Source organism: Lineus longissimus, chromosome 3 (genome assembly GCF_910592395.1).
Source record: "Lineus longissimus chromosome 3, tnLinLong1.2, whole genome shotgun sequence".
Lineage (NCBI taxonomy): Eukaryota > Metazoa > Nemertea > Pilidiophora > Heteronemertea > Lineidae > Lineus > Lineus longissimus.
The window spans coordinates 13,193,761-13,210,679 of record NC_088310.1 but is presented as its reverse complement, the minus strand read 5'-3'; the positions used below and the strand labels follow the sequence as shown (position 1 = coordinate 13,210,679).

The window sequence follows — 16,919 nt, the reverse complement described above, 5'->3', positions numbered from 1 at the left end:
CCACCATAGAATTGAACGCGCAAGTGCTTTCATTCGCACAATACCAGCGTGAGACGAATGTATCTCCGTAAGCAAGGTTTCCCGCAATGTACGCGGTACGATTACCCGTGTACCCCACAGAATACATTCCTGCTCACAGCTCAGTTCATTCCGGCGATTAAAGTACGGCCTTAAGACTTCATCGGCGGACTCTAATTTCTCGGGCCAACCTTCCATTGTACGCAATCTTACACGACGCAATATCGGATCCTTTGCGGTTTCATGCGCGATATCCCTACATGTAACGGGCAAGTCCTCATCAACAGTGTCCATCACAAGAACATGTTCAGCATCACTCGGCTTTGGTCCATCTTTCACAGTTTCCTCAAGCGGTAATCTTGATAATGCATCCGCATTTGCATTGCACTTTCCCGAACGGTATCGGATCTCGTAGTCGAATGTCGAAAGGATTAGGGCCCAGCGCTTCATGCGCGACGCAGCGAGTACAGGAGTTCCTTTCGCAGGTGAAAACAAAGTTACCAACGGCTGATGGTCTGTAATCAAACTGAATTTCCGGCCTAGTAAAAACTGTCTGAATTTCTGTACGGCAAAAATGATCGCGAGCGCCTCTTTCTCAATTTGACTGTAATTAGATTCGGCTTTGTTGAGCCTCCTCGACGCGAAAGCGACCGGACGTTCACCTTTTTCCACTTTGTGCTGCAACACTGCACCTACATCGTAGGGTGAGGCATCGCAAGAGAGAATAAGTTCCTTATTCGGATCATAGTGAATGAGTACTGTGTTGCTAGTAAGACTGTTTTTACTGTCCTCGAAAGCTTTCCGTTGTTCCTCGCCCCATCTCCAAGGGGTGTTCTTATGTAGCAAATCATACAACGGCGCGAGGCGCGTAAGTTCGGAAGGAATTTTCGATGATAGTTTATCAGTCCCAGATATGCACGTAATTCAGACAAATTCGGCGGCGCAGGGGCATTTGCAATCGCGCGAATTTTCTCATCTGTAGGCTGAGTGCCAGTCTTGTCGACCTGTACCCCCATGTATTGCATGCTCGGTATGAAGAATCGACATTTCTCCAAGCGTAGGCGTAGTCCTGCTGCATTCAGCCTCCCCAGGACTTCTTCAAGGTTTCTCAAATGTTCACGTCTGTTCTTCCCAGTGACACCGACATCATCCATTGAGACAGCGACATTTGGAATTCCCGCCAAAATATTCTCCACTAGGCGCTGAAACATCATTGGTGCCGTGCTGACCCCATAGGGAACACGAGTGTATTGATACAGTCCCTTTAAAGTATTTATTGTTGTAAGCGGTTTCGACTCCAAATTCAGTTGAACCTGGTGGTACGCGGTGCGTAAGTCAAGTTTTGAAAACTCGGCACCTCCACCCAGATTAGAGAGGAGATCTTCCATCTTTGGCATGGGGTATTGCTCATTATCAGCGAACTTATTGAGCGTCAGTTTGTAATCACCACATAACCTAATACTACCGTTAGGTTTCACCACTGGTACCACGGGCGCGGCCCAATCGGAATGGGTAACTTTTTCAATTACTCCTTCACGTTCGAGTCGTTCAATTTCGTCGTCCACCCTTTGACGTAGACTGAATGGCACAGTACATGCTTTACAAAACACTGGTTTTGCATCGGCCTTGACCTTCAGATTAGCTTTCACTCCCTTCAGGCAGCCTAAGCCATCTTTGAACACATCCGGGTATTTATCCTGTAGATAACCACGAATTTCCTCCTCGGTAGCATTTGTAAGTTCAGTATCTGTCTCTAAAGACCTAATGTCTGCTGTTGTACCAAAAAGATGTTTCCAACCATTTATATGCTTCAACCAATTCCTACCAACGAGCGAAGCACCCTCACCTTCAACTACGAGTAAGCTGAGAGTTTTGGTTAGACCTTTGCCGTGACCGGTACCCGATTTTGACGCTAAGCACGCTTTTCGGATATGCCCCGTTTACCGCAGTTATGGCACTCCGAACTCCAATGCGGGCAATCCGTCACTTTATGTTTCGTAGATTTGCATCGAATGCAGACGTATGGTCGCGAACTTGAACCGGATGCAGCATTTCCCGATTTTTCCTTGACCTCCGATTTCTTCTTTGTAAAAGCACGACCTTGTTTCTGTTTTACGGCATTTACCGGCTTCGATGACATTTGCAATGATTTTGCCTCTCGATTGGCCGTCTCGTATGCCAGTGCAATCTTGCATGCACTGTCGAATGTCATTTTCTCGTTTTCTTGCAGCAAACGTCGGCGAATTGATTCGCTGTGTAGGCCTGCCACGAAGCGGTCACGTAGCCACACATTCAGGTGGTCACCGTATTTGCAGTCCTCTGCCATCCGCCGTAATGTAGCAATGAATGTGTTAATGTCCTGATCAGACTTTTGTGTGCAACGATTGAATGTACAACGCGCAGTGATGATGTTTGGTGCAGGGATGAGATGTGCCTTTAATTTAGCAACAATCTCGTCGTACTTCTGATCCGTGACTTTCGCAGGTGCAAAAAGGTCATGGGCAAGCTTGTATAGCTCGTCCCCCATGAATGCCACAAGTGTATGTACGATTTTCTGTTCATCCGTGACTTCATTTGCAACCATGCAACTGAGAAATTGTTCTGCAAATGCTTCAAAGTCTTCCTTTTTACCAGAAAACCTGGGCACCGGGACTTTAAAATCTGTCATGTTTATTCTGTAGAATAACGAGCACAGATCCTCAAATGTATTCATGTACACAGCCAATGCACTCAGTCCCGTGAAATGTTTGTAGAAATGCACATGGCATTCAATGCATGAACAGGAAATCAGTCACTCATCATTTTCTCTGCACAAAAACCTGCACACACTCTTCTCAAAGTACTGACAGTTCTGACATTTTGCTCTATTGCATTCTTTGATTGTTCATTTCAATCCTCGTCGCCAATTCTGTTGTGTATCCGTGCGTAACGAATTAGAAATAAGGCATTGTTTCAACAACAAAACAAATTATTATTAAGCCCCCCTTCTTAGGAGGGGCTCTTAAGATACACGCGTGTGCGGGAGTATAATGATGAGAAATAACAAGAGTAATCTATTGTATATCCTACAAACAATTTTTTTTGGTTTTTCAAAATGGCGCTGAATTAATAAATCAGACCAGTTGTAACAGGTTAAAGAACATCTAATTTAAATCTTCATGGGAATTCGCTACATTTGCTTAAGAAATTGGATATTTATAAATAGAATAGAAATATTATATAGTATAGAAATTATATTTATATTTTTATTAGGGAAATATTCCATCCTCAATAATGACAGAAAAGGGTGGTTTATTTCAATTTTGTGGGGAATACATTATGTGTTTCAAAGTATATAAATATATGAGATTTGATAAACAACCAGTGAGAAATAAAGAATTCAGAAGTAGTGGGTAAAGGACCATCTAGTAGTAATTCCTTCTTATGTTGATGACACCTTTCTATGAAACAAAGTTTAGTAAAGGGGCTAAGAAACATGATGTTAGGAAAGACTGAACTATTCACAGGGCTCCGTACATACATGTAGTCTTACCCTCGGTATCTTAATTGTCAATGTTTGTTGAATCTGCATTGGATATTGACAGTACACTTGTGGTGTAGACATGGAAGGCGCTTGACAGGGTTGTTACAACATCTGTTTTCTTCTGTTCAATTCGTTTTCTCAGTTCAGCAAGGTGGAGCAGAGTCAAATGTACGAAGTGATTAGTGTAAGGAAATCCAGATGGTTTTATGGTAGGAGCAATATGTCTCGGCAACTCCACAAATAGGACTGGGTAGATCTGTGTAGATGCGGTCTATGGTGAGAAGGGCAAAAATGAGAAAATAATGACACAACTCACAGGTTCATTGTTGGATACACCCACACTGTAAATATCAAAAGTCTACTATTGACACATACCGAGAAATGGCCCGGACAAAAATTTTGAGTAGCGCCCCCTATATCAGCCTTGAAGGGATAACATGAACAAATAATGGTGCAGTGCACAGGTTCGTTGTTGGATACACGCACCCTGTTAATATCAAAAGCCTACTATCGATAGGCACTGAGAAATGGCCTGGACAATTTTTTTGTATAGAGCGCCCCCTAAATCAGCCACAAAGGGTTAAAAAAATAACGGCACAGCGCACAGGTTCATTGTTGGATATACACACATTGTAAATATCAAAAGCCTACTATTGATACACACCGAGAAATGGCCCGGACAAACATTTTTGTGTAGCGCCTCATATATCAGCCAGAAAGGGTTAAAATGAAAAAAGGTGCAACGCACAGCAAGGAGGATCGGACAACTGGTCACGTGACTAGTGCTCTCGGGTTATATTAGCGCTTTGCAACTGACGGCATCAGAGTCATGGCCGCCGTCGGTGTGTACATATCGGAGCAACAATCCAAATTTCTACAGTCAAATACCCTCTTAGTTTATTGTTTAGTACCGCTTGTACAAGACATTCCGATCGTTTGCTGTCCTGCCTACAAGATACGAGTGACAGGTGGGCATGTTTCGTACATGAATCGGATATTTGTGCGTAATTCTCTCCTCTTTGTTGATTCGGAGAAAGTTCATGCTTTGAGGAAGTCGTGGACTCCAGCCCTGATTAAAGTCACTTCTTCATGCGATTTTGTGGTGAGTAATGATATCAAATCAAAGTATTTTCGATAATAGATGAGGCCTACTGATGTCTTAACCGCTAATTAGTGTAAATGAACGGTCTGCTTGGATTGTACGTGTTATATTTCTTGTCCGAAAATAGGTTATACTTCATGTAGTACATATCCGAAAATAGGTTCTACTTCATGTAGTACATGTTATGTACATGTGATGCAGTTAGGCCTATGCTTGATGTACGTATGACAGGCGATGAACATGCACGAGATGTAGCCTATATCGATTATTATTGTAATACTTGTCTCATGATTCGAACTTCTTTTATATTTTCAGTTCTCCGATCCTGAAGATGATGATGTCACTGATGATACTCAGGATTCCTGTCAATCCGTATTGATCGTTGATTTTGATATACTGCCCAGTGCACCCGGACAATTTGTAATAGCAGACAACGGTAACACACCAGACGAGTACGGATTCCCCCTTGTGTCTTTTGATGTCCCATGCAATTGTACCGTAAAAGGAGAGACAGTTTTGTTGAGAGACGGTGATCATGCCGAGGTGTCTCATTCTAATGGTGATTCATCTTCCTCATTGGATGAATTAGGAATGAACGGTATGAGACTTTCTGATAGTGACTGTGATCAGCCAGAAGGGGATGATGATGACGACGGGTACAGGGATGTCAGTCTCTGGATTAGGGGAGCCAGTTACTCTCAGGAAAGACAGGATGTTCTGAAACATTGTCGAGGAAAAACTGTCGCAACCATCCTTGAAAAGGAAGAGGACAATCCACAGGATAAAAATGCTATTGTGGTTAAGTGCGAAATTAACAATGTTTTCAAGGTTGCGGGATACATTCCGAAGGAGCGGATTCGAGCAGTGACCACCTGCATGGAAAATGACTTGATTGTGTCAGTCAAGATTGACAAGGTCATCCGCAAATATGTCCCTGCTGCCAACAAGTGTATATTAAATGGATATTGTAAAATTGTTAAAAAAGGAAAGTGGCCTGCCCCAGATACTAGTTACTCGTACGGGGCTATTCTGTGAACTTGTATTTGTAACTGAAACAAGACAAATGAATTCACCTAAGAAGTGTTTCTGTCATGTAAATAATATTTTGTATATTGTTCAAATATAATCACTTCATCCTTCAAATATTATCATTTCATCGTTATCATTTTTTGCCGTTTTCCCCAATTAGTATTGTCCATGATACATTTGCCCCCATACCCAGTTAGAATGGGAGCCAGGAGGATAGTGTGGTGCCCAAGTTTGCCTCTATCCATTTATTCTAAATCTTGCAATCTGATTTGCTGGTCCTCTGGAACAGGAGGAAGGCCGACTTCGAGTCTATGAAATCGCTGACGGACTGATGGCCGGTTCTTGGCTGGTAGAAATGATCGTCCAGCTGAGAAAATGGAACTGTCCTCTCGAGATGACAGTCTCAAGCGATGAAGTCTGAGTGGATGGCGTGTGACATCAACCTCATTTTCATCAAAATCTGGACGCTGGTCGAAGCTCTCCTGCTCAAGCTTGAAACGCTCATTCAAAGTCCAATAGTAGAAAGGAAGATTGTGGTCCATCCTCTTGTTGAACTCGCTGAAATCAGATTAATGAATGAATGATAACCTTTACTAACCTGCAGCATGACAAGTTACATTCACCTACTAAGTATCAGACCACTTGAAAAGATAAGTGCTTATGATCAGACAATGGAATGGACGGTTCTAGTAATATAGAAAAGGAATACTTCCGTACTTGACCAATTTCATCCATCTGTGCTTGAAGTCCTGTAGGGTGAAGGTATCGCCAAGGTGACGATGACATATAGAAAACAGCGCCTCGACATCATCTGTTGTTCCTGCCCTTGGGTGCTCCGAATAGCCAATGGTGGTATTCTCTCGTCTTCTGTATTCTTGGCTCTCAATATTCGTGGTCACTTCAATCAGCGTCTCACGAGAGAAACCTCGAACTGAGTTCCATGGGCTGTAAATATCAACAAAGTACCAGTATGACAATACGTACAATGTACTTCCAAAACTATTTATGAGAATTTAGAAGCCGTTTGAAAAAATTCTTACCGATTGATGTCGATTGTTGACAAATCATTCCTCTCAGCATGCCAAGGCATTAACTCATCCATGATGTAGTTGAGTGTCAAGTAATTGTACCTTGAACGCTGCAACTGTGACAAGCCACGCCCATCACTGCCCTCATGCCATTGGGCTATGGTGTGTACATATTTGGCAGCACTTTCAAAACCGTTTTCTTCCAGGAATTTGGCAACAGGGAAGGACAATAACTTTTCGGCATCTGTTACCGATTGCTTCCTTTTTCCTACCAGGGCAGCGTACGTCAGTCCAGTTCCTGGATCTCTCATTGCCTCGTCAAAACCGTCAAACTCCAGCATTGGATATCGGCCTTCTCGGGTATGACCAGCAATTCGTTTCAACAGGTGGCAGTGATCTGCACGTTCGTGGTGGACTTGGTTGGTAGTTGGGTCCACTTCTGGTATGTACAGATGATGGCGGAAGTCAACTCCACGATTACTCCAACTTTCCACACTGTTCCTGAAATTGTCAATAATAAATTATCAACCTAAGGAACACACAGCCATGAATGGTTATCAATAATACAAGAGAAACCAGTCTGTTGCTAACCTGAAATACATTGTTCCCAGTATGCTGCGCAATTTCTCCAAGTATGACTCTGGGCAGTTTGGTCTCCACGGACAAGGTTCATAACCCACTGGGACAAGCTCTTGGCGAACTTGGTCAATAGCTTCTTCTTCTGGGATCCGTTGCTGATGCACAAGATCATGAAGCTGCAGTTTGAGCGTGTCGGGGACGACCTCATTTTCTCGGATCATCACAGGGACACCATCATGGAAGACTGGAAAAAAGTCAGAAACTTCTAGAGGGGTGCATATAAATCTTCATCCCACATTATCCGATCATGGGTATTAAAGGCTTTTCGATAGTGTTCTATCAATGCAATCACAACTACCTATGGAACATACCATTGGTTGGTATCAGAACCTCCAAGAGTGTTTGCTTGTTCATCCTGGAAACCGCTTGCTTGGCATCATGAACTAGCTGCCATAAATGAAGAGGTCTTGTTTCCCCCATTGAGCGCAAGGAACAGAATTCACCGTCCGTAACAGTACCTGAAGCAATGAGAAATTAGAATAGAAAACAAGTATAAAGATGTACACAAGCCTTGCGAAAGATAAAATTTCACATTGAAAACTGTAGAGGAATTGACTTACCTACTACACAAAGACCACTTGAAACCATTTCCTGCTTTATTGCTTTGCTGAAATCCCTGATGTACTGATCTCGAATGCTGTGGTATGGGATGAATTGAACTGGGGCAGCATATGGTTTCTTCTTTCGTCTTTCATCTGACAACATGAATACGAGTACATGAGATGCAGGCGGCTGACGCTTCTTCTTGAACAGATTCTTCAGATAGGTTTTGTAGTCAGCAGCATTCATTTTGCGGAGGCAGTCCCTTGCAGCGCCAATTGTCATGGTGTTGGAAGCGTACTGTTCAAGAATCTTCTCAACATTCCCGATGAACTGCTGACTTTGGGTGAGGAGAGTTGTGTACTCGACCACTTCCCAATGGAGAGACTTCAGAGTTTCCTCAGGGGTGTTCTTGTTGTTGAACTTGCTCCGGTAGATTTTGATGGCATTTTCTACTCCAGTGTTGAGGAACTCGGAATCATCTTCGAGACTGGTTTTGACTGAATGCAAAAGCTGGAGACTGTCATTGGAAATGATGTCTTCGATTCCCCTTCTACGGTTGTCGTAGTCCTCTCTCAGCTTCTGCAATTTTCCATCCCCAATATCGGTATCACCATTCCATGTCCCTTTCATAGATTCTTGGAGAGCCGGCTTGACATCTACTCCATCTGCTTTGAGCCAAAAGCGACCATCGGGGTTTGCATCTTTGAGTTGCAGAATGGTGTTTTTCTGTTAATAAGATATAAGTCTGAGAGTAGGATGCTGAAGAGGACCTGCACAATGCATTTTCCCCTTCTCAATCAATGATTTAAACTCAAGCTTAAATCCAAAACATGTATCAATACATGCACCATCAGATTGCTTCCTGACAAAGAAAGCCAGATCTTTACTTACTTGAATCTCAGGTTCTGTTGAAACACCCTCCACTTTTGCAAGTTTCCGGCGTACGGTTTGTTTACTGCGGCAGGCAAGGTTTACTCGAGACTTGAAAAGAAGAAAAAGAAGTAATGAAACTAAGGTATGTTTTCTCGAGTATACCAGTATAATAATGGTATTCAACCACATTCTCTACATGCTTCACTGCTCCCCTGGTTAAGCCATTTCAACAGAAGATATTAAAATCATGTTACCTTTAATGGATTTCCAAGATCCTTGTGCGGTAGGCCACTCCACATAGGACCGGTTATCAACTTGTCTTGGTGCAACGTTAATTCCGCATCAAGGGTTTCTCTCCACGATGCAAAATCTTTCGACTCCTTCACCTGAAAAAAAACAATCGCCATCAGCATAACAGCATGACTCATGTTAACAGGTTTCATTCCAATGATATGATGATGTCCCATCAAATACAGTCGCTTATTTACCTGGTTCACGTGATTGGCATTGAAGAAGTCTATTTGATACTCAATCAATCCAAATGGCATTCTATTCAGTGGCAGTAGAGACTCCTCGCTTTTTGGTCTCCTCAATGAGATACACCTTGGCCACTTGTAGATAAGATTTGATTTCCCCACCGACTTCAGCTTCTTCATTGCATCAACTGACAGGGTGATAAAGTCAGCACCTGGAAGGTCCCCAATGTCTGCTTGCTTGGAGAAGTGGCAGAAAAAAAGTTCATCCAACACACTTGTATGGTCCCCCATGTTGTCAGCTCTAAAGCATGTCTGGATGAGGTCACTCAAAAAATGGTGTGAAAAGGTATTGATACTGATCTGACTTTTCAGTAGCTTCAGGAGTTGGCTTTCTGGAAGTGATTTTACTAAATTCTCTGATAATTGTTGCTTTTGAAGTGGGGTCAGGTGGCCAAGATCCTTGAGAGGTGGCGGAAGAGAAAGTTGTGGCGGTGTTGCTGTTGGTGCTGGCCGTGTGCCATCCACATACGAGTCCACTGTGATCCCCAATCTCTCCTCAGCATTGTCTACAGTGCCATATTCATTTCGAAGTTTTATGACCTTTGAGCGTATACCTCCAGCTGAAAGAAATAACGACAACTAAAACATGCAACCAAGCCCATCAAAAGCATGAAGGAGCCGCAGGATAGGATGGGAGAGGTTAGTGCAGTTGGTAAAGCTACTGACGAAAGACTAAAGACAGAGACAAGTGAAACCGTAAGGCCCATGACGAGAACTATAAGCACAACCACACCCAAATATACCAAACCCTTGGTGAAAGCGATATGCAATGACAGTGATATAAAGCGGTGTGGACAAAAAGCAACCAGCACACAAGCCAAACCCATACTTACATTACACCTTATGTGTCAACCTATGCAATGAAAAAGATTATAATCAGCATAATTCAAAACATGTCACTCAATGAAATGACAGCAACTTCAACAGCAAATGAAACTGGGAATAAAACATTAAATTACCTTGACGTTTTACAGATTCCGTGACATCATGTATGTACTTAGCAGCTTCTGTCCAATAATTATGTGGCGGTTTCATCATGGGCCATTCAGTTTCTTCATTGGTTTGCAGTTCTCTTGAGAAAAAAAGACAAAAAATTCATTTTACTCTTGTCATTATAACTGTTATCAAATTCTATATGTTTTTAGGCTATATAATTCCTGATGTTTACCTGTGCATGGCAATAAATTGAACAAGAGCTACTGTCTCGTCATGGGACCATTCACCATGAATTCCTCTAGCTTGTATCTTGCTTGGGCTGGGTTTCAAAGCTTTCAGTAAAAGCCTATTGGCAGTCTGAAAACAAAGTTGCAGAATTAAAGACTTCATCCTCACACACAGATGTGTCAGGCATTGTGCCCTGCCATTCTATGCCCTACCAAAGATGAGTAACATGAGAGACAACTATTTCGATTGACAATACTCATAACCAGATCATGATGATGATGCAGGCAATACTGATTCACACGTTATGCACCGTAGCATAAATAGGCGATAGGCATGCCAAGTCAAGCCTGACCAATGCATTTGACATGGCCTAGGCCTTCCTATAGGGAAGTGCCTTTATCATAGGCCTAGCCTGTAGTTATACATAGCTACAGCACACACAGGCTACACTCATCATCAACATTACATCTATCTGCTATCAAACTTTTCTTACTCACCAGTTGAGCAGGACTTTTCGAAGGAGAAAAAGATGGTGAGTAAGCCGATGTCCTGAATCGCTTTGCAGGTGACGAACATTTGCTGTCATGACTAGCATCAGTCACATTTGATGTGCTGCCAAGAGTGCTGGTTGACACACATGATGACGGATGATCTACCTCTTCTTCAGTCCTTTTCTGCTGCCTTTTTGCACCAAAAACGCTACTTAAGGCCCATCGTGAAGAGCGCTGTTTATGTCTCGTTTCCATGGTATCTAGAGGGCTAAAACCTGGGGATCTTAGGGGATCTCAGGCTCTTTTTGCTGGTAAATTTCATGATAAACACGATGGTGGCCACCATTTTTCAAGATCCCCTATGATAATGACAATAACCGACCTCTTACCAAGGCTACCAAACACTATGCTCATTTTCACATACATTAACCTCACTTCGATCGATGCAGATTTTTCAAGAAAATGAGCAGCAAAAGACTACCTTTTTTCTTTATAAATCTCTTCTGTCATTATTTAAACATATTCAGTTATAAAATCTTTAATAACCCATAGCTATCTCTATGGAAACAGCATTTAAAAAGACGTATTATTATTGACATATTGACCACGTGTAGTTGTTTATATGACCTTGACCTTTCATAGTAGATCATGTGACCAGTTGTCCGATCCTCCTTGAACGCACAGGTTCGTTGTTGGATACACGCACCCTGGTAATAGCCAGGATTAGCAGCCGCCCGACTCCGACTCCGAGTACGAGTACGAGTCAGAGTCGGATCCGCGCGCGAATGTTCAGTTTGATCGATTAGCAACGTCACGACTCCCCGTCAGAGTTGATCTCAGTTCCAGGTGTTTTACGTTAGATGGCGCTGCGAAACGTAAACATAGCAGATGACGGAAACAATCAGCTGATCGGCAGTGATTTTCCTTTGATCGTGAATTAAACCAGAAATGGCAGATAGGCCTACATCTTGGACTTGGGAGCAAAAAATAACCCAAGGGCAATTGCATGCTTCCTCACTTGTAATAACCATTGATAACTACTACCATGCACATGATGCATGTCATGTACACATGATGTGCACGCATCGCATGCGCATCGATGTGCAAAAAAATCGCGAGAATGCCACCCAACAAAGATGCCCATACAGAGCACCATTTTTCCACCAGAACTACATTGCTGGGCATTGACATATCCTTGAAAGCATTTACATTTAAAAATGATCAGGAAATACTCCGAATCTTCGATGATAACAGAGAAATTTGCACTGGGAGCGCACTTACGAATAGAGGACGTCCAACTCGGAGTTTACGAGCGAGTACGAGTGACCACTTGGGAAACCCCCGCACTGTTGATGACGTAAAGCGCAAAAAGGGAATCACCTCGCACTCGGAGTCGGAGTCGGGCGTCTGCTAATCCTGTCTATTATTAAAAGCCTACTATCGATAGGCACCGAGAAATGGCCTGGACAACTTTTTTGTGTAGAGCGTCTCTATATCAGCCACGAAGGGTTAAATTGACAAAATTATGGTGCAGCGTACAGGTTCATTGTTGGACACATGCACCTTGTTAATATGGAAAGGCTACTATGAATAGGCACCGAGAAATGGCCCGGACAAATATTTCGAATAACGCCCCCTATATCAACCACAAAGGGTTGAAATGAAAAAATAATGGCACAGCGCACAGGTTCATTGTTGGATACACACATGCTCTTGATATGAAAATCATACTCTTGCTAGGCACCGAGAAATGGCCCGGACAAACTCAATGATGGACGGACAGACGGCCCGACCCTCGGACAGACGGACGGACGCCGTCACTGACGACAATAGTGAGGTTTCGCACCCTTACGAAATACGAAAACGAAGCACGAAATGCGTACCACGTCACCAATTTTTGCTGACTTCAATTCGTAAATAGTATCACTCAGTTCGCTACCGCAGTTATTTAAGGGTAATTCCCAGTGGCAAAATGGATCGGAGATTACGGGTCGGCTGAACAGCGCAGTGCGAATTACCAAATGTGTTTGACATAATCAATTCATGTGTGAATAGAAGTCGCAGTCCGTCTTTGGTATAAAAGAGGCACGAGGATTTTTCAAATTTGTCGTGCCCTTTGCGTCGAAGTGGTAAGTACGAACTAGTTTTGTCACATTTCTAAATTCTCTTCAAGCAACATCGGCTTTGAGGTAAAACACGACAGCAGACGCATATGTGGTATAGGCTGTGCACTCCTGGTCAGACAGGGTGGCCTTTCTATTTTTTGTGAAGGTGTATAAAACACAAGAAGGTTCTGAACTGACCAAGCCCGCCTGTGGTTTCTTTCCCTCTCACCCTTATACATGTGTATCTTTCTTTGAATTTTCTGTAATTTCCGGGTTTCAGAGAGCCTTCTTGCCCCCCCCCCCAAAAAAATGGCGCTAATCGGAACGCAATTCAACGCAATTCAACAGACCGTTAGATGAAGTGACGCTCCGCGAAGTCGTCGCCAGGAAAGTCAACATAGCAAAAGGGATGTCAACAACGGCTGAGTGGCAAGGGGTGACAGACGCTGTAAACCTCCACCTTCGATAGGAACGAAAGAAGGTGACCCTCAGACAAACAAAAGACCGGGCCAAACATCTCTTAAAGCAACACCGGCAGGCTGAGAACAAGTCCGAGAAAGCGTGAGTTCACTTAGTTTTCAATTAGTTTGAACTTAAAACATATGTGCATGCAAGGGCGTAGGCTGGGGGGGGGGGGCTGCACTGGATGCACGTGCACCCCCACCCCGCTGAGCCATGAGAGTAGTTCCGCCCTTGGCAAGCAAATAAATTGCACCCCTTTTTCTTCTTTTGAACTACAGCTTCGGGATATAGGACCTGGGAACGCATAAGGTCTTAACTCGACCAGCTAAAGACTGCTTCTGGTGTGGAATATATGCTGATTTTCTAAATTTTAGTTCCACCACCCCAAGATGTGCACCTTCCCATGCCCAAACCAGCCTACGCACTTGGCATGTACATGTGCCTCTTTTCAAACACAATGAAATTGACTGGTATAAATAAATATTTCAAATCTATGGTTTTTATAAGGATCGATGAACTATTTCTGATGAACGATATGTTACGTCTATCGACATCCTCTTGACTTTGTGGTTTGCACTCTATGGGACCGCCGATGACGTTGTTATTTTTTTCAAATGCAGGAGTGGTGTCGAAGAAGAAGAAGAGGACGAAGTTAAAAAGCTACTGACCGATTGGATGTTTCTAATAGAACAAGGGGTTGACGAGAAACCCAGGACCAAGAAAAAGGATGCTGATGGCAAAAAACTGGAGGCCAAGGGGATTATCATTAGGGAAGCTGCTATGCGGGCTTTGAAAAAAGGTCAATACAGGTTGCGCCCTTTTTCTAGAATTAGATATAGAACGCTGCAGGAAAAGCTTTGATTGGATATTTTTCTAATTTTCTTTCATAACATTTTAGAGAACACCGACGACAATCCTTTTGAAGGAGATGCCCCCGAAGAAGACGAGATCGCGACTGATCCAGAAGATAGTGCAGGACCACAGCAAACACCTACCACACGCAAGAGAAAAATGCGGTCAGATGTAATCGAGTACTTATCCGAAAAGAACGAAAAGGATGACCGTTTGCGCTTAGTGGAAATTCGATTCAAGGAAAGGAAGTTCGATAAGGAGGCAGAATTGCGTGAGAAAGAACTGAAACTCCAAAGAGAACGACTTGAAAAGGACAGTAAGTTGCATGAAGAGGAGCTAAGTTTAAAAAAAGCTCAGTTGGACTTGCAGCGTGAGCAGCAGATGGAAATGACCAAGCTTATGATGGTCATACTTAAAAACCCTGCCAAAACCTAATGCTTTCTTCTATAGCATCATGTACCGCAATTGCAGTGCTGGTAATCATGTTAAGCATATGTTTGGGCAGTTACAGGATTACCCAGGTAAGGTTTCATTGGCTAATTTTTCAACTATGCTTCTACTGGTTCTTTTTCACTATGCTTCTACTGGTTCTTTTTATAGGTAGTTTTTAAAATAAACTTTCAAATGTTTCGAATGTCCACGATGCACATGAAACATCATTCAGTATTTAACATAAGGTGCAGTACCAATCTCGCTCGTTTGAAAAATTGGCAAGTGAAACATTTCCTTGGACACCCATGGAATGAATACTAACTGCTTCTTTAAAACAAGTGAATGTTGCATAAATTTCACTCTTAGAACTTCTTAAGGTTTCACCGAAGGGGCGGCTATTTTGCTAGCATTTCAAATTTTAAACTAAGTGCAACTCCTTTTAATAGAAGTGAAGGCACATTTAAAGAATGGGAGTCTGTTTTCTGACATATAAACAACATCCTTGAAATGTGCATTCACTTCATTTTGAAGGAGTTCTACTTGTTTTACATTAGAAGTTAAAACAAATTAGCCCTGATCAAAATACACAAATATTTCTGATAGAAACAATTTTCTAATACAGGAAATACATAATGTCCTGATTGTGGCTGCTTTGTACTGTTGCTGCACTTATAAAATGTAATGAAATTACAGAGCGACCATGAAGTCCCATGTTTATGATGATATTTATCTTTGTTAATTATCAATAAATGTGTGAAATGCATGTAATGACAACAGTCCATTTTGTTTCTGTTCTGGTACGAGTGACCGAGAAACCGTTTTCCTAAAAAAACTGATTGCTCAAATACTAAGCAATAATTGGGCGGGAAAGGTTTGCTAGGTCACCCTGTATCCTTAGCTTGAACAATTCACCCAAGATAAACTTCGAGTTCGGGTGGTTGAACGTTGAAGTAGCTGGAGGTGACTGAGCCATACAGACATGTATGGCAGTTAACGAGTAAACCGCCGACAAGGTAAAGTTTAGCGACTGGCTGTAAGAAAACTTTGAGTTTTTTTTTAAAGTCCAGGAAGGCAAATTGCTGAATCAGTTTACCAAATTGCCATTCAACTGCCTCGCGCACTGATGACATGGCTTTGTTGAACTCGAGCTGGTTCTGATCATGCGCGTTCCTGTATGGAGGTATGAGAAAGTCCCCAGTAGGATAGGCTGGGTCCCCATATAAGCAGAATGGGTCGTGGTTTCTGTCCTCACATTGCCCTTGTTCAAGCTGTTGCAGAACACCACTCTGTGTCAGCAAGAAGCAGTCGTGTCTTCGACCTTCAATTGGGTCAAAGAGGTTGGCGATGATCCCATCTGGTGTCACTATGGACTGAAATTTTATCGCATGAACCCTCTTGTGGCCGTTGTAGCATATGCGCTGGAGGTGCGTCGGCCGGCAGATCGGTCTGACTGTCCCATCTATGAAGCCAATGCAGTTGCGTATTATCGTGTATCGCATCGGCGAATTCCTGAAATCTGTTGACAAGCCAGGGTTGATTAAGATTGGTGAGTTTACCAGAGAAACTGTCGTATATGAAGTTGAGTAAAGACGAAACGGTCATAAAGAGGGTAGATTTAGGTTAGTTGAAAAAGTTCTCAAGAGTCACGAATCGATTGGGAAAGGCAAGTCTTGCCAGAAAGATGCATAGTGCAGATATCCTATCCATAACTGATCTATTACGTAGGACGAATCTCTCAGGAAGTCGAAGGGCATCAGCGAGCCGGAATAGGTCCTGCTTCTCAAATCTGAAGAATGCCCAGCATTGTGCACTTGAAACGTCTGCTATGTTGAATTTTGGTTTCGCTGGGTCATACGTACTCTCCTTCAGACCTGGCAAAAGGAGAGAAACACGTCATCGTCTTCCTCGCCGGCTAACAAAACATTTTCAACCTATTCTGCGACTGCCATCTTTATAAAAAGCGCCACCTACAACGGCTACTGCGCATGCCAGATAGATTCGTCCTTCATATTTCGTGTTTTATGCGCATCTCAAAATTGCATGAAGTACGAAGTACAAATACGAACTCTATTCTCGTGCTTCGTTTTCGTATTTCGTAACGGTGCGAAACCTCACTAATGAG

The 16,919-nt window shown here is 42.9% G+C and overlaps 2 protein-coding genes across 3 annotated transcripts; one reads left to right on the top strand and one right to left on the bottom strand.

The window, feature by feature from the left end:
- Positions 1-5,741: 5,741 nt before the first annotated feature.
- Positions 5,742-11,278, bottom strand: LOC135484921 (uncharacterized). 2 transcript variants are annotated; one of them, XM_064766628.1, is made up of 12 exons: positions 10,953-11,278; positions 10,460-10,584; positions 10,251-10,363; positions 9,244-9,851; positions 9,010-9,141; positions 8,774-8,863; positions 7,900-8,608; positions 7,651-7,797; positions 7,292-7,523; positions 6,713-7,201; positions 6,390-6,617; positions 5,742-6,230 (listed from the first exon to the last, which is right to left on the bottom strand). In XM_064766628.1, the coding sequence occupies exons 1-12, from the start codon at positions 11,199-11,201 to the stop codon at positions 5,918-5,920; spliced, it is 3,435 nt and encodes a 1,144-aa protein (XP_064622698.1). In that variant the 5' UTR covers positions 11,202-11,278; the 3' UTR covers positions 5,742-5,917. The 2 variants fall into 2 exon arrangements, with proteins under 2 accessions (XP_064622698.1, XP_064622697.1); XM_064766627.1 differs by having other exon boundaries at positions 9,010-9,851.
- Positions 11,279-13,498: 2,220 nt separating this feature from the next.
- LOC135485723 (uncharacterized) lies at positions 13,499-15,220 on the top strand. The gene is made up of 3 exons (XM_064768117.1): positions 13,499-13,612; positions 14,134-14,312; positions 14,412-15,220. Exons 2-3 carry the CDS (start codon positions 14,189-14,191, stop codon positions 14,798-14,800), a joined length of 513 nt encoding a protein of 170 aa, XP_064624187.1. The 5' UTR covers positions 13,499-13,612; positions 14,134-14,188; the 3' UTR covers positions 14,801-15,220.
- Positions 15,221-16,919: the final 1,699 nt, after the last annotated feature.

Excerpts from the sequence above, each read along its gene's own strand:
- LOC135484921 (XM_064766627.1), bottom strand. The coding sequence starts at position 11,201 with ATGGAAACGAGACATAAACAGCGCTCTTCACGATGGGCCTTAAGTAGC. Across the intron at positions 9,852-10,250 it reads GGAATCTGTAAAACGTCAAG|CTGGAGGTATACGCTCAAAG; the intron begins GTAATTTAATGT and ends TATTTCTTTCAG. Across the intron at positions 8,609-8,773 it reads CAACAGAACCTGAGATTCAA|AAAAACACCATTCTGCAACT; the intron begins GTAAGTAAAGAT and ends TCTTATTAACAG.
- LOC135485723 (XM_064768117.1), top strand. The coding sequence starts at position 14,189 with ATGTTTCTAATAGAACAAGGGGTTGACGAGAAACCCAGGACCAAGAAA. Across the intron at positions 14,313-14,411 it reads TATGCGGGCTTTGAAAAAAG|AGAACACCGACGACAATCCT; the intron begins GTCAATACAGGT and ends ATAACATTTTAG.